We start from the raw sequence: 23299 nt of genomic DNA on the forward strand, positions 1-23299 counted from the left end.
GATGTGACTTGAGTAAGCCTAAAAGTCATTCCCCCCGATAACTTGTTAATACTTGTCAGGCTTTTTGATGAATCTATTGCAAAGATATTCCTCGGGCGTTTTCCAAAATTAGACTTTTGAAGAAGAAAAAACTGGACATGCTTGAGTAGGTTAATACTGACATCTGCTGGAGGAAAGAGCAATTACAGGAGAAGAAAAATTCCTCTATGAGTCATAAAGCAGAAACGGGGAACAATGCTTCAAACTTGGTATAGTTCGAGTGAGGATAACGAGGTGAAATCCATCCACCTACACTGTGGAGACGGGGAAAAGCAGCGAGTCTGGAGGACATGCATCAGGTCAGAAAGCAGGTGTTGTTGCCTCACCTGATCTAAATGAGCTGAGCTCTTCTCTGGTTTCCCCTCGGTTATCTGTTTGTCAGGCAGGAGGAAAAACTCTGCTGCTGTGGGTAAACCTGGGAGGACAGTGACCAGGAGCTGATCCTCTCTCACGCCTGTAGCCTGGAGGAGGACGGTAGAGTGGATGGGGTCAGACTGAACTGCAGCAGTCAGCTCACAGAAATGAAACAAAAAAGCTCTGACAGTCAACGTTCGCTCACATATTTTTGGTCCTTCGTCGACCAGAATTTAGCTGGATTCAGGCTGCAACCATTTATGATTCGAGCTTAAACATTTACTGCAGTCTGAGGTTTTCAAAATGTTCTCACTTACTCACATGAGAAGATCAGTGAGATCAGTGTTACGTCTCCAGCAAGAACAGAATGGGAAAACAACAAAGGAAGGAGGACTAAAGGAAACTACGTTTCCAAAACATCAAACTATTACAAAACATGAACACAAAGGTAACAAATTCCATCCATCCATCCGTGTTCGTCCACTTATCCAATTCAGGGTCACAGGAGGAAACAAACTGATTAAAAAAAGTGATTATGCCATTTTTAATCATAATTTTAAATATGCCACACAGTACATTTGATTAGTCTGCTACTCCTGAACCCGACTGGAGTCCAAGCTGCATTTAACTTCAGCCCTGCTTTGAACAGTGCTGCGTCAGCCGCCATCTGCTGGATTAAATGGGCATTGCAGTCCAAAACTTGGCTTTGAATATCACTTTCAAAGTGCTGTTTCTGAGTGATGAGCAGCTTTGCAGAAGAAAGTTTACAAAAAATTAAAGCATAAAATTAAAATTCCACGATTACATCAAAAATTACAATTTCCTGTATCAAAGAAATTACAATTGATTAATTGTAGCAACTTGCTTTATTAGTTTTTTAAATAAAAACAGGGTTAAAATAAATGAATCACAGATGATTTAATAAGGTCTCCTTTAAATGTCCTAACTGTTACTGTGTTCATTCAATCACTGTGTCCGTGATTGTATCCCACCCTGCAGTAAACTCACCGCAGTGGGAAACAGTTTTGATGCCATATTGGAAAATATTTTGTTTAAAAAATTAAGCAGTTTGTGTTTTTTTGCTGTCATGATGATGGCTGGATTGCAAGGCAAGACTAAAGGATATTATTATTGACGTGTTCTAGTGAACATTATTTTTATTGAAAAGCACATATTAATCATACTTGTTATTAACCTCTGTCTCTCTTCCACAGCATGTCTTTATCCTGTCTTCCTTCTCTCACCCCAACCAATCACAGCAGATGGCCCCGCCCCTCCCTGAGCCTGGTTCTGCTGGAGGTTTCTTCCTGTTAAAAGGGAGTTTTTCCTTCCCACTGTCGCCAAAGTGCTGCTCACAGGGGGTCATATGATTGTTGGGTTTTCCCAACACGTTCTCACTCCCAAAGCGTCACATTTTACGCTAGGTGACAAATCGTTACGTTTTCGGCTACCCACCACGTTCCTAAATGACGACCTCGGAAAAATGAGGAAATATGAGAACCGTATGGACTCAATCTACACATGTTCGCTCTTTTTCTTCAAATCACTTAGAAACACGCTATTTAACATCATTAAAGTCCTGGTTAAGCTCAGGAAAAAGGTTATGGTTAGGGCTAGGGATAAGGTTAGGTTTAGGGCTGGAATACAGGGCTGGAACGTCTATTACCGCGGGAGCGTCATTGCACTGGATTTCAGCCATAACCCGCCGCGTACCATAAGAACGCCAAAGGTGTCCTTTTGCGTTCCTCAGGAACGCCGCGGGACGTGACAAAACGTCAGCATGTTACGCCTCGGGAGTGAGAACGGGCTGGTTTTCCTCTGTATGTAGTATTGTAGGGTCTACCTTACAATATAAAGCGCCTTGTTGTTGTGATTTGGCGCTGTATAAATAAAATTGAAATGAATTATAATATGGTAGAGCAAAAATATTATTTTTTCTAAATAGATAGTATTTTTTTTTCATGTGACAGTCTTGAAAGATGCAAACAGCGTGGCCCGGCGTTAAGAAAATATAACCCCGCCGCAGGTTTTACATTTTAGGCTTTTCTTACACTGATGCTTTATTTTCCGTCTGGCTCGTACAGAATCTCGTATGTAATTTGGAAAGAGGGACGTCAGGGTTCACCTTTGAGAGAAGTTTTTCATCTCGAGCATGAATGAAATCTTAAAGGTCAGGATTTGGTTTTCAACCAATGGCAGCCCTTCACTTGGAGCTCACTTTCAGATCGCCGCTTAAAGAAAGTCAAACTGATGAGCTGGGTTGGGAGGACTGGTGTAATAAAAAAAACATGAATTTCTGGATGCCTTATTGATTCCAGTTGAGGCTGCCAGCTTTCCCTTGTTGGGTTTTCCTCCCGACCCGTCGTGTTTTTGTCTGAAAGTTGTTGTTTTTTCGGCATGCGTTCTGGCCTCCGGGCTGCGGATGTCATGGAAAAAAAAGATGTCAATAGCGAACTGACGTGTTCAGTGAAGACTGAAGACAGGCTGTGTATTTTTAGCATCCGTTTTGATTTGCAAGATCAAAACGTGTGAAAATATGATGGAAAGCTCAGATTGCTTCCTACTCTGCTTCCTCTATCGACACTCTGAGGATGCTGGGAGAAATAACGGCAAGTTAATGAGGCGAACTCTGTAGCTAACATGTCATGTGTGGGTTTGAATCATGTCGTCCGTTTGACGGATTGCAAAGCACTCGTCTCCGAGCGCTCCTTCAGGTCAGAGCAGAACACGCATTAGACCCGCACTGACGTTTATTCTTCTGTACACAACCTCGTTACTGTACAGCCCTGAACTCCGAGGCTCCGCGCGCAGCAGCAATCAGCCAGCTCTTGAACTATCTTTTTCCCCTCTTCTCCCTCTTGCCTTGTCATTTATCATCATAAAAGTCAGATTCATGTCTCCGAGCCTCGGGGAGGTCACGCAGCACTCAGAGGTCCAGCTGAGCGCTCACAGTATTTACCAAAGGAAGCCGACGGTTGCCACAAAAGAGCCAGAGAGAACTTTACCTGGATCAGAGAGTTCTTAATGACTCGGCTCACATCCAGTCTCCATTCTGCAATATCGGGGTTGTGCTCATCCAGGTTTGATGAAAAGGCGAGCAGATGAGATCGGAAATATTCTGCAGGAAGAAAAGTAAATGTGTGAGGGGAGCTTATGACTTTCATCTGTCATTAAATGCAAAGTTCGCTTTTAAGATTCAGATCATGTTCGTCTGCTTTTTTCCTTTTTACTAACTTCTGGGTTTATTTTCAGGTTCGGCCTCCATTCAGATCTTACAAGGGGAGAAAAAGCTGCAGTATGACAACACAGATGATAGAGCGCTGTCCTTCTGTAGCAGCTCAGTCATTTTTTTAGCTGCTGATGTTCTTAATAAACTATTCATCATGCTTTGTGTTGTAGTTGTTAAGAAAAAGGATTGATAAATACCGTTAGCATGCACCGGATGTTGATGGATCACGTGTAGTAACTTTGAAAATAAATCTTGGGAGTTCAAAGGTAATGTATGCATCAAATTTCTGCCAATCAATCCAAGTCCAGTATCAGTGGCAGCAGCTCAGAAGGTTATTCTCGACATCAGTTTCTAAGCCACATTTTCAGGTTCCTCCTAGCAGGTCCTGAGGCACTCCAATGTAAGATGAGCCATGCAATCTCTCCTAAGACACTCCTGGGCCTCTCCTCCAAACTGGGTGAAAACCTCCAAGAGGATGTAGCCAGAAGGCATCCTGATTAGAAACCTCAGGTAGCTTCAGTGTGAAGGAGCAGCAGCTCTGCTCTAAACTCCTCCAAGTTTGTGTCGCTTCTTCTCTAACACAGTTCGTAATGATTTCTAGTGTTTACTGAGCCAATAAAAGCATCTTTCCAATTAAAGTGTCATGATCCTGGGTCTTTTGTTTGAGTTTATTTTGATATTCATGGTCTATTTTCAAGTTCATTAGATTATCTAAGTTCATTTGTTTATTTAGATTCCCCTTGTGTCTTCTACAGTTTTATATATAAGGCGATACTTGGGTTGCTGCCTTCTTATCTATGTTCCCTGCTTGTAATGAAACATGCTGGTCGGTATTCTCTTCGTCCGCATGGTTACTTGTTGCTTTCTGTTCCATTTGCCCGAACTGAACTTGGTAAAAGAGCTTTTGTCCATTTAGCACCGTCGGCTTGGAACAAACTGCAGAAGGAAAATGACTGAATTCATTTCATTAAGTGCTTTTAAATCTAAACTACGAATCCTTGAGGCCAAGTCCATAACATGCAACTGTTTCAATTAGATTGATTGTCATTTTAACTGACTTTTTTATTTTTATTTGAATTTTATTGAATTTTATTTTATTTTATTTGTATTCTTTCACTTATTGTTGCATGTGTGTTGTTGTTGCCTGTGTTTGAGTAATTTCTGTAACTGTGTGACACCTGCTGCTGCCTATCTTGGCCAGGTCTCCCTTGAAAAAGAGGTTTTTAATCTCAATGGGATCTTCCTGGTTAAATAAAGGTTAATAAATAATTGTCTTGTCTGTGTCTCATGTTCCTGTTTTATTTTGAAGGTCTGTGTCCTATGTCAGCGTAGTCAACTTTGCTTCCTTTGTCTCGTTATGTCAGATTAGTGTCAGCTGTTCCTCCATGTGTTCCCACTTCCCCTAATCACCTCCTGTGTATTTAAGTCCTCTGTTTTCAGTGTGTCACTGTGTTCACGCCACGTTTTCCACGCCACGGTTCATGTCTAGGTTTTTCTTGTTGTTTATTTAGTTCTCCCAGTTTAGGTTGATGTTAATTTACTTCAGTTTGCCTTGCCCTAAACGGCTCGCTTTTTGTTAACATTCAAGTTCTGTTCCCTGTTCCTTGGAGTCTGCGTTTTGGGTCCTTTTGTCAACTCATACAGTCTGCCTCCCCCAGACTGTGACATAAAGCTTAAATGGTGAATAACTGGGAAAACGAACGGGAATTTGTCTCAGAGACATTCATAATCAGTTATGCATCGTGTTGAGTTTGAGGAAACAAAAAGAGAAATTTTAAGGCGAATATGAACATGTGGATGTTCATGTTTGGACTCGAGATTTTAAAGTTTTAATGTTAACATTTTGGACGACATCATTATTGCGTTTTGGAGCCACAGATGGCCCTATGTGAACAAAAGGAACGCTACATTTGTCATTTATATACAATTTCTGTTATAGCTTAGCAAAGGAAAAGTTTTAGCATATGGTTAAAAATGACCTCTAAGTCTGGAGAATGGCAGATTAGTTTTAAAACATTAAGTAGAAGAATGACATCATCAAAGGGAAGCAGCGTTATTATTCTACTGTGGAGACCAAACTTATCAGCCTGTTTGCAGAGCAACAGATTCCCAGTGGACACTGAGTGAGAAATTCGGCTCACCGTGTACAGCGATGGTTTTTCTGTCCTGCAGAATAGTATTCCCTGCAGACACCTGCACGGTGACTGTATTGATGCCTTCCCGGGAGAATGTGTACGCCACGCTTCCCTCTAGGGTGATTACTGGCTGCTGGGGGAGCGAGAGAGAGAGGGAGATGGGGAGTCAGATTGTACGTGCTCCCGTGAGAGACCCTTATCAACGGCTGGTTAACATCTCACACTGCTGTTATTTACACTACAGAGGTGTCGGGCTGTTGGCCGACTCACAAAAACACACACAGACACACACGCAGGATGACACACAGCTTTGCTGGAGTCTGTGCTGTGCTGCAGCACAGAAGCCTACAGGGAGTTTCCTGTGTGACACCAGCAGCTCCTTACTGTCATTACTCACGTCTCCATTTGTTCTTCAGATAGCTTTAAGATGCTAATGCTGCCACTGTTTATTACCAAGCGACAGAACTGCTTGTCCTTGTGGAAAGGCCCCTGTTAGTGCTGAGCAAACACATTTACCCAGCAACAATTACACAGACAGAGAGTGGAGCATTTCTACAGCTATAGCAGTGCATCCTCAGACCAGCATGCTTGAATTGTTTCTTTTATTCTCTTGTAATATAAATTTTTTGATGTGTCATGTTAAATGTTATGGTTCTAGTGTATTGATTACATTAGTTGCTAATCCTGTTGATGCTAGTAAAGCCGGGGTCAGCGTGTTTGCACTCTGACAGTTGCTATATTTGGAGGAACAACGCTCTACTTTTTCAGGAAGTTCTAATAGAATCCTAACTAGGGATGCAACGATACCAATTTTTTCAAACCGATACTTGGATCTGAGTACTTACCGATACAGAGTACAAAAAACGATACTTCTACCACACACACACAAATACAATTAATTGGAAGACAGGTTTTATTATATTCGATGCCGATAAAAAATAAAATCTTAATAAAAATGACCACAAAAAAATTTCAAGTGGAAAAATAAGCACTTCTGTTAAATTACTGCAGAGTCTCCACATTGTAATTTAACAAAATATCACTGAACTATTGGCACTGTCTCGAGCTTTCAGAATAATAAATAAACACTTCTGTTTGGAATAAAATAAATACAAATTAGGTTTGTGAATAAATTAAACTTTTAAATTATTGCAGAGTGTCCATATTGTAAACAAACAAACAAAATAATTATTATTAAATAAATAATAAAATATAAAAAATTATAAGATAAATAATAAATAAAATAATAATTGGCCCCCTAGTGGCCAATCTAAAAAACTACAACAGAAATGACAAGCCACCCTCTGATTAATGAAATAAGTTGGTATCGGTTCATGGTATCGGTTAACTTTTACGAGTATGAGTACACACACATTTTACAGTATCCGCCCCGATACCCGATACCAGTATCGGTATCGGTGCATCCCTAATCCTAACAGCAGCAATAGGTGTGCTACTTTTCCAACAGCACAAGGAGCACCTCTCTTAGACGGAGTGAAAATTTAAAACTGATTCTCTGACAAATTCATGCTTTATTTAAGCAAACCTTTCCTCCCACCACCAGTTTTAAATTTTCACTTTAGGGTGATTTTCAAGTTTAGGGTGCTATTGCATCTCATCTTCATACCACAGTGGGGGAAAATGACTCCAGGAATCACCTGCAGCCTTTGAGCAGATACACTAACTTTATTTATCTATTGAAGAGCTTTGCTGTGTTTGCGGTAGCATGAGATGCTGTTTAGCCTTTTACATGTAAAACCTTTGAATAATGGCTAACTGTTAGGAAGTCAAAGCAGCACTGCTGTGTGTAGTATGGTGGGAAGTGTCTGTGTCTGACAGCCAAAGTTATTGTTTGATGATGACTAACATCACTGCTGACATCACTGCTGACATCACTTACTAGCAACCAGCTAACCAATGGTGAGTTGCAAAGCTAACGCTAAGCAACTATAGCAAGCTAACTTGGTGCATTAGCATCATAGACCTGATTTTCTTCCTGTATCAGGAGTTGTAGCCGTGGAGTCAACGTTAACCTTGTGGTCTTATTTACATTTAGCTGGCTAACTACCCACTCATGAATCATGAGGGATCCCCCGTGCTAAGAGCTAAGCTAGCTCTTTACATCTCCACAATACGTGACAACTTAAGCACTTTGAAAGCAACTTCATCAGACAGTGATACACATGGCAACACTATCCTAATAGGTCACATCACCATCACCAGTAGCATTTATAATTTTTATTTTACCTGCACCATGGCAGTGAGAATGTGCGAGGATTATATATTTTACTTTTTAAAAAAATAGTTTTATATCTTCTGCTAAGGCCAATGCCCTTTTTTTGACAAAAACAGTTTATCCATGCTCAGTTGTTGGCCTGGTACTTTTGGCATAATCACGCAAATACTTAAATGAATGACACTAAACATAATGGTCACTCAATCCACCACCAAGGTGGAAGCTGATTAATTTTATTTTGTAAACTGCTTCTGAATTGCAGCGTTTCCAGAAGTCTTTGTTCCATTTTTAAAGTGTCACGTTTCGCTATTCTGAACAAAATCCATGCAGATCTTTTGTCTTCAAAGGCCGATATCTCCAAAGCTGTGTCCCCCGAGCTGAAACTATCCGCGTGGCTAGATGCCGCAAAGGGATTAACAGACAAATATGTCTTTTCTGACCCTTTAACTCTGCGTGATTGATCAGCTCTGCCTGACTGCAGCAGGCCCTAGACTTGGAGGATTTTTACACTAACACTAAGATGCATTCACTTCACTGGTTATCAGTAATTAAGGTACTATGTGAACAGGTCAGCACGTTCAACCATTTTTATTGATGCAAGGCTACACATTTTCCAACCTGCATGCACAAAAATAGCTCCACAAAATAATGATTCTCACATTTTGGACCAGAGGAGTCAGCGACCTACTTAATTGCAAATGGGCAAAAGAAGAAGAGAAGCACTGAGAGAAGTGGTGAGTTTCTCGAGTGCGCTGTACCTCTGTGTTATTTCCGATCCACCAGATGTAGGTGACCGTTCCCACTTGGCTGGGCCACAGAACAGCAGTCAGGTTCACTTCCTTATTCCTCACAGCCACAAATGGAGCTGAGAGATGGATATACTCCAGCTGACCTACTCAGGCACACATATACATCACAGTGTGAACTCGACGCTCTGCGCCACAATATGTGAAAAGAGGATAAAAATAAATGAAATAACTTTGTCGGTTCAAATGAGGGGAAAAAAGAGGGAGGAGATGGGGTTTATAGGTGGGTGAGGAGGGTGAGTTTGTTCAAGATTCGCTCTTGCTCTGGGACTGCCGGCTGCCATCTGTGTACTATTTTTCATCCGTGGCACTCTGGAGCCTGCGGTGGCTCTATTTGTACGGTTGGCACATAGGATTGACAGATTGGTGGGGGCAACATTGCTCCCTGATCAATAAGTCAGCTCCGTTACATCTGTCACCCCCTGAATACACGGGGGTGGTCAGCCCTGTTACGTATGAGGATGCCGTGGCTTCTGCGGGCTGAGTGGCTGCAAAGCATAAGCTGAACTGAGTGGAAGAGAAATGGGATTTGTTCTATCTCACTTGTTTGTTTGGCTAAGGGAGGGGAACATGCTCTGTGAAGAGATAAAGTATAGGATGTCGTACAAGCAGGAAACAGCAATTCCATAGACTCCGATAAAAAGTGGAAATGAAGAGCAGACACACTGGAGAATCTAAATAAATGCACAAAAACATCTTTCACAAAACTTGGTATCTCACATGTGACATGCAGGTAGAGCATGGCGGTCTCTGAGCCCAAGCTGTTCTCCCCGGTAGCAGTCACTCGGTAGATTCCCACAGCTTTGTAGATGTGTTTGATCCCATCCTCGAGGGAGCTCACGTTGGAATATGTAAGAGCGTGGCCATCTCCGAAGTCCAGAGTGATGCTCGTCCTCGCCCCGTCACCCTGAACAGGACAAACACTTCCAGGAAATCTGCAGGTCTGGCCTTTTATGAAATATTCATTCTGGTTTGAGGTGGCTTTTATTACATTTGACCAACACAGAGCACGGTTTCCCCTCTAGGCACAATATGTGTGGGTAGTGTTTATCACACTCCCTGCTAAGGGCTGCGATTGTCAGCGTGGTCACTCAGCTCGGTCTCATTTCCAAGGCGTGAAATACTTTTGTCAGACACTGACTTTACTCCAAAGTTAACAGTGTCAATAGCAGACTGATTACTTGAAAAATGTAATCAGTAACTAATTACTTCCCCAAAAAAGTAATCCCGTTACTTTACTGATTACTTATTTTCAAAAGTAATTAATTACTTAGTTACTTTTTAAAAACAGGATTTACAACCTGAATAGGTGATAAAGTGATAGATCTTTCAGCCCAATTCTACTTTTTCTGCATAATCATCATACAAAATGTAATCAAATGGAAAAGTCTCTTTTTAAAACTTGTTTTATTAGTTTTAATCTTTTAACTTTATGCATCAAGCAAAAATTAAATTATCTGCAACATTCTCTGATTTGAAGAAATTTGTTTAACATTTAAACCTATTTTCTGCACATTCCAGCACATAAAATAATTTTTTTTAAATTTTTTGTGTGTTTACACTCAGTCTTTCAAATAGATGCAAGTAAAACACAGCAGAAAATAAATAAAGTCAAAGACTAGCGGTCCTGTTGCTCTATTTTCACCTGTAAAGCAGGAGTGGGGTAGGCAGAGGGTTACCCTGGCGCAGGTGTGCAGCGGTCAGTGGAAGAATCCGCGAGTTTCTCTGTGAGTTTCCCATTACGTCGTAGCTACTCGGTGCTTGTTTGGAAGTTTAGGGGGTTTTTTCGCTGTAAAAAGAAGTTTTCTTCCCACGCACAACGGACACTAATGTTTTTGTCACTTTTTATGGAATCAAACTCAAAGTAAGGTCAGTACTTCCACGCTTTAAACGCTGCACGCTCATACTCTCTCTGCACTCGATATATGATCCATTGTTGATCTGCACACAGCTGTTGTCACGAACGTCACACTCGCTTACGTCACTGTCATGAGACATTCTCGCAAAAAAATCACGGTTTTAGTAACGCAGTAACGCAGCGTTCCTACGGGAAAGTAACGGTAATCTAATTACCGTTTTTGCGACAGTAATCCCTTACTTGTTACTTGAAAAAAGTAATCGGATTACAGTAATGCGTTACAAGTAACACGTTACTGCCCATCTCTGGTCAATAGTGACATGGATCTCAGTCCTAGCTCATCATGTACGGATGCTTGTAAAAGACACTGTGAGTCACAGTTTGCACACTGTCAACTTTTTCCAACAGGAGCACAGGTCACGATCTGCTGCCTTTACATGCAGACGCTGTCACCCTCTCAGAGGACAGAGGATCATTTCCAGAGTTTCACTGCAGCAGATAGCAGTTAAATGTAAATGTCGTTCTACTTTTCTATACATGAAAAAAATGTTTTTTTTTTCCAGAATGTTGTGTTCAGACAGTGGAAACAAATAGGAAGTCACTCTTGCTAACAAAGTCAGTGTCATTAATTACTTTAATTACTTTGCTTTACGATCTGCATTTAAAAACAGACACAATCTGCACAGCTGAGTATATACACAAAGAAGTCCCACCTAAAAGAAACTGTGCTACTGCATTCAGGTCGGCAGTCCCTGTCTGAGTATCTTCTTTGTTTTCAGTGATGATGAGAAGAACTTGAACCCTAAAGCCTAACACTACTACTACGACAACACCTCTTAGCATCACTAATAACTGTGTGAACTTCTCTGGAAGTGTTGATGTGTAACTATGTAAGTATGTGAGTACTGTTGGTCATAAACAGCAAGAAAAAGGGAATTTTTCTCCCTTTAAACATGTACGTTTAGTTTAGAGTGTGAACACAGGGAAATATGAGAGGATGCAGCACAGTCGCAGCTGAGGATGCTGGTGTTGCTATAGAAACAACCCAGATTTCCAATCTAACTGTACATTTGAAACAATCCACTAATATTTACACTGTAAATATAATGACACTGACTCTGTGTGACTTCACGGGAAACGTTGGATACAGCTCACCTCCTCCAGAAAAACAAGAAAGGTGACATTGGTGCCTAACACGGCTGTCAGCGAACCCTCACTGGTAACCAGGTGGAGACCTTTGGGTGCTTGGATAGGACACTGCTGCCTCCTGGCTGTGTACTCTGCGCTCACACCAGCTGTACAGTTATTGGAGACCACTTTTCTGTAGCTGAGGGTGGAAAAGCAAATGAAACTGATTAGATGTGCCATCAGACAAACACAAACTTCATGTAAGGTTCGTATAAAACTTCTCTTTGTAACCATATTTATGTTTAAATGTTTCAATTTATGTCTAAACATGAAAGGGCTGGCCCGCCTACGGGCTGTTCAAAACTCTGCAGCGAGGCTACCGACCCGCTCGAACAAGGGTGCTCATATGTTTTAAAGTCGCTGCACTGGCTACCAATCAGATTCACGTTCCACTTTAAAATTCTAGTTTTAACTTTTAGAGCATTACAGAGACAGCCCCACCCCCCTACATTGCTGATCTGATTCATACACCTCCACTCGTAACCTGAGGTCAGCGAACCAAAACCTTTTAGTGGTCCCCCACACTCGCTTTAAAACCCGAGGGGACCGATCTTTCCAAGCTGTTGCACCCAGACTGTGGAATGCACTTCCCCTGTTTCTACGGGTTTGGACTCAGTGGAGACCTTCAGAAAGCAGCTAAAGACATTTTTATTTCAAAAAGATTTTAATTAGACCACGGTTTATTTTATGACTGTATTATGTTTTTACCTTGTAAAGCACTATAAACAAACTTTACTTACTTACTTAAAATAACAGCAGAGCCTAATCTGTGTGCACTTCCCTTGTTTAGATTCACAAGAAAACTTAACAGAAAAAAGGAAAAAACCTTTGCAATTTGAAGTGCCAGCAGTGCTGTTTGTGTAGTGAGGGGCGTAGACGCTAACATAAACAATGTGCCCTTTGACAGAAACTCTAAAATGTGGCGGGAATGTCAATGTTCCTGCAACAAAGAGCCGTGCTGAGGCGCCTTCAGAAATTAATGTTCTGGTGACAATGAATGTGCCATTTTTCAAACACAGAGATATTGTGTTGCATGTTTTTTTAAATTCTGTTGGTTGTTATACATATTCAGAGTACAGCGTTTGATATTTTACAATCCTTATGACATGTCAGAAAATTATATGTTTTCTTTATCCAAGTATCTTTAAATAGAAAGGGAGGGTGTATTAGAGTCCTTTAGCTTTTGCTACCTTTCTGATCTTTAATTTATTAAAAAACAAACAAGCAAAAAGAAAAACACATCAGCTGATCTCAGTGCGAGCCTCAGCAGGTTACACACTGCTCACCAATTCTCATCCTGTAGGGGGCGCTGTTGAAACTGCTGCACAACTGCAAGCCACTCTGCAACCCACCTCTACCCTGACTCCTCTGTTTCATGCTGTGTCTGACTAATTAATATCATGCTGACTGTCACTAACAGTGCTGCTGACTTGCCTCCCTTAGTCTTTCCACATATATATGTAACTGAAGGCTCCTAATGATCCCTGGCAGCGACCTTCCCATCCAACTACCAGCCAATAACCTGCCTCAGTACCACATGGAAGCTCCTGTCAGGCATCATAGCAGCTAAGATGAACAGGTACATGGCTCAATACATGAACCACGAGTGCAACACAGAAAGGAATTGGCAGGAATACCAGAGAAGCTCAACACCAGCTACTGACAGACAGAGCAGTTGCTCAAAATTGCAAGACCAGACTGACCAACCTGTGCACTGCCTGGATTGACTACAAGAAGGCCGATGACTCGATCCCCCACACATGGATCCTCGGATACCTAGAACTGTACAAGATCAACAGGACCCTATTTCTTGGCACATGCCCACTGAGAGAAGGACTCAAGAAGATGTGGAGGGTGAAGGTAACACTGGTCCCAGAGGTAATCGGAGCACTCGGTGCAGTGGCCCCCAAGCTAAGCGAGCGGCTCCAGCAGATCCCGGGAACAACACCCAAGATATCTGTCCAGAAGAGAGCAGTCCTAGGAACAGCTGAGATACTGTGCAGGACCCTCAAGCTCAAGGATAAAACACCATCCAAAGAAGCTATATATAATAGTAATAATCTTATTTTCATAAAAGTTAATCTATTCGAATAGAATAGAAAAAAATAGCCCTTTATTGTCATTGTACACCTACAATCTTTTTTTTTTTTGCAACTCAAATCTTTATCAATTCTAAAAAAAGTGCCTTGTTTTACAAGGCATTAAATATTTACATTTACATGTGTTCAGAAATGAAAGTCAACTTGCATCCTGCTGACCCTCCACAACTGTGCTGGAGTGTACAACCTACCATCCATCCATTAATTCCCTTTCTTAACCACTTATCCAGCTGGAGCAACAGAGGGTGATCGATTATCCTAGCTGACACTGGGCAAGAGGGGAGGTACACAGACAACAATTACTATTCCTCCACACCTCTAACCAATTTGGAATCATCAATTAGACTAAAACACTCGTTTCTGTTAGGAACTGGGAAAAAATTCAATCTCCACACCTCTAAACCACCCGTGTGCCATTCTAAAGAGATCGTACACAAAAACAGCATCAGGATGCATCGTCTGGTGTCTGGAGTGCAAGACATAAACAACCGAGTCGGATGGATACAGCACCACAGCTCACTGCTGCACAAACACGGCTTCATGGCCATGCGATCAGGACAACACAAATGTTTCGTCTTGTCACGATCACATTTATCCTGATTGTAGGGATGCGATCTAATTATTTTTCCCGACATTTTCTCTATCTTAAACGGTTCTGTCAAAAAATAAATAAAAAATATTGAGAAAAAGAAAATGATGTCTGGTGAAAACGACACCAGATAATGCTAACATGTCACCAGGCTGCCAAAGTTCTATACAGAAGGGCAGTTCGCTGAATAGTTTCCTGTAAACTTTGAATACTTTTTGCTTTAAAAGTATTTTCTCGCTGCAAAAAAAAAAAAAAAAGATACACATAGTAATCTTAAAGTCTAGTAATGAACCTAAATGGTAGATTTCTGCAGAGTGACACCTTCCAAACCTTTTAGTCAGAGAAATATTCATTAATCCGTTATGACCTTATAGTAATTATAGTAATCCACTCTTTCCAAAGCAGACTTTTAGCAGAAGCGGTTCTTATTCTGGGCGTCAAATATGCTAACGCTAGCATATTTGACGTATAAAGCCTTCTTCACATTTCTGAATTCACAGCATGACAAACTGGCCCAGCTGTCACAGGGAGAGAGGAGTTATTGCAGGGCTAACTCAGAGAAACGGCGTTCATTCATGCTCCCAATCACACTTTCAGGCACTTTAGAAGCACAAATGAAACTAAAGCACAGGTCGTTGGGCTGTGGGATGAAAATGTGGGAAGAATATGCAAGCATCGTACATCTGATCCCCAACAATCCTGCTTATGTTCCGGGTAAGATGGTGAACATCTATCGCCGTCAGTTTGATTCACAATACCTCTGCTTATGTTTTCCTAAGTGAACAAAATGGACTAGTCCCATTATTATTAACATTTAAGACATTTTTAAATGCATTTCTCCTGAGGACCATTTAGCTCTGAGCTTCAATCCACATTGTGATCATCAATGTTAAATGATGGGCCCTTGAGTTATTTTTGGAAAAAGCCACCGCACTTCACACGCCCTCATTTGGCATTGAATTTTTCATTCATCCCTCTTTGAAATTCTTGACACAATTTTCACCCAAAGAAGATCTTTTTATTACCGGTGCTTTATCCTTGTTGGTTCATGATTGTTTTTTAAAAGTGCAGGTTTGATCATTCAGCCCACATTTTCCTCGGCCCGACCGTGTCGTCCCTGAGAAACTAATTAAAGCACCCGGAGCTATTCGGCTCAAATGCACCATTCATTTTATCCAATCCCTGCGAGTCGCTGCTGAGACTGTGCATGCTGATTCTAGTCAGCTCTCATCCTCACCCGGTGCTGTTAAGGAAAGTCATCCCCGTGGTGCAACTCCTGGACATCGATGATGGATGGAACCAAAAGGCAGGGGTGCACTTGCCGTCCGTCCGTCTCTCAAAGCCGTAATCGCTGCAACGATCCGACAAAACAGACGCCGTCATTAAATCGGGACATGGAGAAGACAGCGTTTGGAAAATTCAATTTGAAAATTAGATAAAGGCTGTTACAAGTGTGACACCTGCTTAAAAAATGGCAGATAATACTCACAGGGAAATCAATCAAAAGTTAATAAAATATTCTAAACCGAAAGAGGCTCCACATTGTAAGATCATTTCAGATTGAAATTCAACATGGAAACTTAATGTCATCTAAGTATCGACTTCAAAGGAGCCGCAGCAGCTGCTTCTTTGGTGCTCTTTAAACACAGCCCACGAGTTGTTTGTGCCATAAATTAAAAGGCAGAGCAGCGCTGTGTCTCCAAAATGATAGGGACAAATTGCCCCAATTAGCGCGACATGCACACAGATGCAAAAGTGTTGTGATTGTTAATGAAAGCTATTAGGCTCAGTGATTTATGGTTTTGATAGAGCTTGTTTCAAAAGCGGTCCTCCTCGAGAGACCTGCAGGTATGGGACCAACGTGAGGAAAGAAGGAAAACAAATACGCAGAAAAACAAACATTAAAACTGCTGATAATTCAAAGAAAATATTTTTTGTCTAATGTAGAAAAGCATCCTCTGTGACTGCAGCTGTGATATCAGGAGTCACCAGCACAAAAGCAGGTGTGAAATATCATCTTTTTTCCCACTGAACACTTTGTCCTTGAAGAGGTGACGATGCCACACAGTTATGGGAATGACTACACAAACACACACACACACACAGTTATATGTTTGAGCAGCTAACTGGTTCCCATTTAGCAGCAGCAGCCACCGGGAGAATGTGGCAGAGCTGCTCTGCAATTATAATCTGGAGGATGTTATCCTTCACGGTGATCTCTTATCTTTTAATCCCTCACTTAAACCCCGGGACATATTGCAAATGCATCTCTACAACTGATAAGACCAGGGCTCCGTGCCAAATACAAGGAAATACCTCGCGTAACAATTAGCCGCTGCTATTTGTTGTTCTCTGTCCTCCAGGTGATGCCGTCGTACCCTCGGCGATGATATGTGCGAGTGTCCCACAAAACAGAGCCCACGCTTTCCTTTGAGTTACAAGCTACTGAGAAACCAAACAACTCTGATCCAAGCGCCACAAACACAAGCTTCTTGCGCACGGATGTCAGCAAAGCAAACAAACAGATGGCAGCAGTGGTCCAGAGTGGCAGTTAGAGTGATGTCTGGGAGTCCAGCATGAATGATTTTTGTATCCTGACTTATAATTATAAATTATGTCAATTTGTTTTCAATATGTTATTTATTTCCTTTATTTATTGTTGTTCCTTTTGGGGTAGGAACTAAGTTTCATTCTGTGTTGCGCACAGGCCCCTTTAAGTGACGCAAAGTGCAGTCTAGAAAGCATAATGTGCAAAGAAGCTAAACTATAAGTTAACTAAGTCACAAGAAGGAATAAATAAGCTGTTTTAAAGTAAAAGAAAGCTGTGAAGAAGAAGAAGAAGAAGAAGAAATTGGGAATTATTTTTGGTAAGTTTTTGTTCCTGAAGCGAACTCATGCCCTCACGGTTACTTGCAGCCAGCGAGGTATGTTAACTGTGTATCGCGCATTTGTTAACTTGGGTTTAATGTTTATTGGTAATTTTTATGTTTGGTCATTCTGTACTTTTATGTAATGACAGTTTGACGGTGAATTTTATGGTGGTTTGGAGGAGAAGTGTGACGGATGAATAAATCCATCTGTGAATGAAGAACCATGGTGACTGACACTACAAACATCCCTGCCCCTCCCTGAGCCTGGTTCTGCTGGAGGTTTCTTCCTGTTAAAAGGGAGTTTTTCCTTCCCACTGTTGCCAAAGTGCTTGCTCATAGGGGGTCATATGATTGTTGGGTTTTTCTCTGTATCTATTATTGTAGGATCTACCTTACAATATAAAGCACATTGAGGTGACTGTTGTTGTGATTTGGCGCTGTATAAATAAAGCTGAATTGAACTGAAACACCATACAATGAGAAATGGGACGGGGCTGATAGGTGCACTAATAGTGTGTAATGCTATGAGGGGGACACGGTGTCATTCCTGAACTTAAAGCTCTAGTTTTTACTTCCATCTGTGGAGGGCAGAAACAATAAGAGAAAAATGAAACACACTCAGTTTTACATTTATTCAACTGTGGCTCTGTCTGCTCGCTTCTCTTTCCCATCACCAACAACCAATGGAGGGTGAATGGCTGAAATCCAGTAACTGTAATAAAGTCGATTATTCTACCATTTGCTGGTAAATTGTATTGTATATGATTAAGCAGAGGATCAATAAGGGGTCCACAACCCTCCTGGGGGACACTCCCATAGGTCTTAAAATCCTAGAACTGAAGAAGCTTCTCAGATGAAACGTCTTCAAGGAAACTTAAAGAAGTCCAGACGCTTTTCTCTCCGAGCTCCTGAGACCCGCTCTGCCTTACCCTTACAGAAATTACGGTGGCTTTGTGTTAAGTTTGCCAAGTCCAGGCAACTGTGATGTAAACATTCCTAACAACAAGTATAAGATATTTTGGTGAGGTTTGCATTTAGCAGCAATATTTAGACAACACATCTGCTGTGACTGGTTGGGGGTGAGTGAAGGAAGACAGAAAACACAGTATAGAAAAGAGCCAGAGATTAATAATAACTAATAATTAAATCCAGCGTGGTGTATAAACACATAGTGAGTGAAAAAGGTGAGCAAGAAAGATGCAATGCATCATGGGAAGCTTGCAGCAGCCTATGCTAACCCAATATTATATTATTACATATAACCCAATATTGCAGAGTAACTATATGCCTAATCTTAAAAGTAGAGATAGTGTCTGTCTCCTGAATCCAAACTGGAAGCTGGTTCCACAGAAGAGGGGCCTGAAAACTGAAGGCTCTGCCTCCCATTCTACTTTTAAATACTCTAGGAACAACAAGTAGGCCTGCAGAGCGGGAGCGAAGTGCTCTAATAGGGTGATATGGTACTACAAGGTCATTAAGATAAGATGGGGCCTGATTATTTAAGACCTTGTATATGAGGATTCAATTCTGGATTTAACAGGAAGCCAATACAGGAGAAATCTGCTCTCTCTTTCTAGTCCCTGTCAGGACTCTTGCTGCAGCATTTTGGATTAACTGAAGGCTTTTCAGGGAGTTTTTAGAACAGCCTGATAATAATGAATTATATATATATATAATTATATATATATAATTAATAGCTCTCCGCAGCTTTTACAATCAGAATTATGATCTGAATGCACTGTGTGCCAAACACATTTCGCTTTTCCAAGAGCAGCTCTATAAATTCTCTATAGGCTCCTCTTGTTTAGGCTTTTTCTGTTTACTTCTTCATTTACATTCCTGTTATTTCAGTTATTCTATTATATGTGGTATACAGTATGACACTGTCTAAGGCAGGACAGGGAGAGGATAATGGGAGAGGATTGGGGAAGACATAATAAAAGAATAGAGTACAAAAAGAAATACACAATGCATCGCCAACTACCGCACCTGTAAGAGAACAAACACACAACACCTGGAACACAAACACTCAAAAACTCACAGGTAGCCCCGGCACAGCCACATCAATGGCTCCACCCACTGTGAGCCAGGAAACAACTGGCTCAGTAGGCACCCTCATTTCCCACACCCAGCCACAGGTTGGGTGTAGGGTCTGCAATGACACCACCCAGTCCGGGGCCTCCACCCAAGAAAATAGACCGGAGTGTTCAGATGAGTCTTGGGACACACACAGGAAAAGGACAAGACACCCTGGTCTGGGTCTTGGGTCACCCCACCCAACCCCACGCAAGAAGGGTCTTAGCCAGAGACCCCGGGGACCAGGGCCCCAGGCCCTGTAGCCGGACCCACCCAGGAGAGGCCAACCCGCCACCACCACCCAGGCCCCACACCCCAAGACCGTTAGAGAGCACCAACCCCAGTCCCCCACCGCCACCAACTGAGGCAGAAACCCAGGCACAGTTGTCCAGCTCCCAGGGAGCCACCAGAGCCCAGTAGTCCCAGATTATACTTATTCAAATCTGCTGAATTATTAATGCACAGTTTAAAAGTGGGGATTGTAAAGTGTTAGCACATACAAAGTGGACTGAATGAAAATTAAATACTGACCATTCAAAGTCAGCCTCTGTGCAGTCGCATGGTGCCGACGTCATGGTCACCGAGTACGTCTTTCCCATAACGCACCTGGACGTGGGCTTCAGCTTTCGGTAGATTCTTTTGACTCCCATCAGACACGGCTCACCCTGCAGGGTCCAAAAACAAAGCCGAGCGGAAAGAAACAGAGTTTGAAACTGAAGTGATTTTGTAACTCCGTATCCACAATAAATAACTTACAGGATCCAATCAGCCGTGTGTGCAAAGAACACCGTTCTCGTTCAGCGAATATTTACGGGCTCGTGGCGTGTGGCGTGCTCAGCTCAGCGACTGTTCCCCTGTTGCAAGCGTCACACTGTCGAATGCGCTGCTTGACTTCTTTTTTAAGGGATTTTTTTGTGATATTGAGATGAACGACTGTGAAGGAGTTTCAGCTGCAAACGCTGCCAGAATCCATTTTTAGCCACGTGTCTACGTGTGGGAAGTGAATATAAAATCAGTCGAGTACAAAAAGATGTGAAGATATCAGCAGCCTGTTTCCACTGCATCCTTCGTCCTACACTGCTGCTCTCGTTTTATTACCACAAGATTCTGTCTTTGTGCATTAGGTGTCACTAGTGAGATGGCTAAAAAAAGTCTTGCCAGCATCCACAAACACAACTGCCAGCTCCTTCCCTAACTTAAACACAAAACCTCTGTTTTCAGCTGGTGTTTATTTTTTATACCCACACTGCCTCTACGTTTGGACAGTTTAGCCCTGTAATTGGCTTGGACTCTTGTCATCTTCCATGCTATATGTTTTGATCATTAGCCTGCTTTGAGCATATGGGTGTCTAAACCAATTACAGAAGTGGGCCATGAATAAAGGCAAGCTTTAAACGTCTGGCTCTGCTTCAGGCCCGACCAGGCTGAGGAGCTTTCGGAGCAGGTTTAACGTATGCTGGGAGGTTCACTTAAAGCGTGAGGGAGGAATCGTAAAGAGGTCTCCAGCTTCACAACACAGCAAAGCTGAAAGCGTACAGCGAGGGGCTCTGAATCAACCAAACTTAAGGACTTGTGTTTGGAGGAGATGGTCTCCACAGACTTCAGACTTCCTTCAATGAATTTACTTCTCAGTTGGAAATAATAGCTCATTAAGTAACAAGTTTAATTCCTTTTGGAGTGTTTTTTCATGCAAGGCTGAGTCCTGCCTTTTACTTACTACCATTTTATTCCATGATTCCCAGTTTGAAAGCTCTGACCCTAACATTTCAGAATATTGGAATTTTGGCTTTTCAAGACATGCAGTCAAATGGAAAACTGTACGGAGCCCCGCAGGGGACACGGGAGAAAAAAAAATTAAGACGGACTTTTGCAAGATCTCGCAAAACAAACTCGGGATCTCGCAAAACTTTTGCGAGATCTCGCAAAACAAACTCGGGATCTCGCAAAACTTTTGCGAGATCTCGCAAACGTTTTAGCCGCATTCTTCGGACGCTGGCTCGAAGCCGACCGGGAGGTCGAGGCACGATGTGCCGGGAAAGCGGTGTTCCTCCCGGCTGTAGTAGGTCTCGACCTCCCGTTAGCTCAAAGCTAATGGGAAGAATGCGGCTAAAACTTTCGCAAGATCCCGAGTTTGTTTTGCGAGATAAATAAATAAATAAAATAAATCTCGCAAAACAAACTCGCAAAACTTTTGCGAGATCTCGCAAAACAAACTCGGGATCTCGGTAAAGTTTTGCGAGATCTCGCGAGATCGCGCAAAAGTCCGTCTTAATTTTTTTTTCTCCCATGTCCCCTGCGGGGCTCCGTAAAACTGTCTATAATTTAAAGTTATTTAGTTTTTCTGCTAAACATAGCACTTGGGGTTAGTATAGCTAGGGTACTTAGACCTGGTTTCATAATAATGTGTATAACTGAAGCAGCTCATTAGTATACTTTTTAAATTAAAAATCAATTTAATAGTCTGCCTCTTTAAAATGTTATTTAATTACAAAACAGTTTTGAAATATAATTAAAGGCTCTAAAGCATTTTGTACAGGGTGTAAAAAGAATCAAAACTCCATCCTGATCTGATTAAACGCCGTACCTGGTTGTGCAGGTGCCATGTCTGATAATCTGCCTCTATGCACCTCCTGTTGAAAATGGACCTGAAGTCTATTTTCACCAGTTGCCACTCCGATCGATGACTGACATGTCCAAATATCCTGAAAAAAGAAAGCAGACGCACACGCTGCGCTCGTTAAATGCAAAACACGATTTGGATAATGATCGAACTAAAACGATGTTAAAGGAAAAGTCTGGTGAGCAAATCCCACACGAAGATCAAAGCCGCGAGTGAATTCATCCTGCTAATAAGCATTGTCTGATGAATCTTATCATCTAGGCCACAGAGCTGATGCTTTTTTGACCACACATGATTAAAAACACATCTGTGAGGCTCACTGTTGTGCTTGAATGTCGTGAGCCATCATTATCGTGAAAGGAAGCACGGAGGTCTATTAACGTTGATCCCGCGCATTCAGCTTTTGGATGCTCCAAATACACTTCAGAGCATCAAACTGAAAGTGCAACCAGAAAGAAACAACTTCATTAGCTAGCATTTGATACTACCAGCAGTGGACAGCTGTTTTAGGAAATTACAGAGAGCCTTTGAAAGTGAAATACTAAACAGCTGATAAAGACTGTGAGTTAGAAAGAGACAAATGCTTCAACAGATGATCCGTGCAAGAAAACTGCTGCAAGCATGGATATATAAGATTTACAGGTTTGTGTCAGGGCACTGGGTCTTTTGAGATTATAGTGTTTTTGTGACTCTCACATTATAAAGAGGGTTTAAGTTCAACGTTTACAGTTTAGCCTTCAGTTTAGTTCTTTCTATGTTTTGAGTTTTTCTTGTCTTTGAAGTCTATAGTTGTCTATTAGGTCCTCTTTGTGTCCTTGTCCTTGTGTCCCTCTCTCTCGGGATCTCAGGTCTTAGCCTTGTTGTTATGTCTCTTCTTGGGGGCGACCATGGCTCAGGGAGTTGGGAAGCGTATCTGTAACCGGAAGGTCGCCGGTTCGATCCCCGGGCTCTCTGTCCTGGTCGTTGTGTCCTTGGGCAAGACACTTCACCTACCGCCTACTGGTGTTGGCCAGAGGGGCCGATGGCGAGATATGGCAGCCTCGCTTCTGTCAGTCTGCCCCAGGGCAGCTGTGGCTACAACTGTAGCTGCCTCCACCAGTGTGTGAATGTGAGAGTGAATGAATAGTAAAGCGCTTTGGGTGCCCAGAAAAGCGCTATATAAATCCAATCCATTATTATTATTATTATTATTATCATTAT

At 41.9% G+C, this 23299-nt stretch overlaps 1 protein-coding gene across 7 annotated transcripts in view; it reads right to left on the reverse strand.

The window, feature by feature from the left end:
• The window catches only part of sorcs1 (sortilin-related VPS10 domain containing receptor 1), a 222227-nt gene that overhangs the window by 12314 nt on the left and 186614 nt on the right, over window positions 1-23299 (reverse strand). For 6 of the 7 annotated variants that reach the window (XR_014874426.1, XR_014874427.1, XM_085161983.1 and 3 more), the window contains exons 15-23: window positions 22064-22181; window positions 20011-20144; window positions 15771-15884; window positions 11813-11984; window positions 9520-9706; window positions 8752-8885; window positions 5764-5890; window positions 3399-3511; window positions 366-500 (exon numbers count right to left, since the gene is read on the reverse strand). Coding sequence is in view for 5 of the 7 variants with exons in the window: in XM_085161983.1 (XP_085018109.1) it covers window positions 366-500; window positions 3399-3511; window positions 5764-5890; window positions 8752-8885; window positions 9520-9706; window positions 11813-11984; window positions 15771-15884; window positions 20011-20144; window positions 22064-22181 (1234 nt within the window). In the remaining 2 variants the exon portion in view is untranslated. The remainder of the gene's footprint in view (window positions 1-365; window positions 501-3398; window positions 3512-5763; window positions 5891-8751; window positions 8886-9519; window positions 9707-11812; window positions 11985-15770; window positions 15885-20010; window positions 20145-22063; window positions 22182-23299) is intronic. The other variant, XM_085161982.1, reaches the window with a different exon arrangement.

Source organism: Neolamprologus multifasciatus, chromosome 6, assembly GCF_963576455.1.
Source record: "Neolamprologus multifasciatus chromosome 6, fNeoMul1.2, whole genome shotgun sequence".
Lineage (NCBI taxonomy): Eukaryota > Metazoa > Chordata > Actinopteri > Cichliformes > Cichlidae > Neolamprologus > Neolamprologus multifasciatus.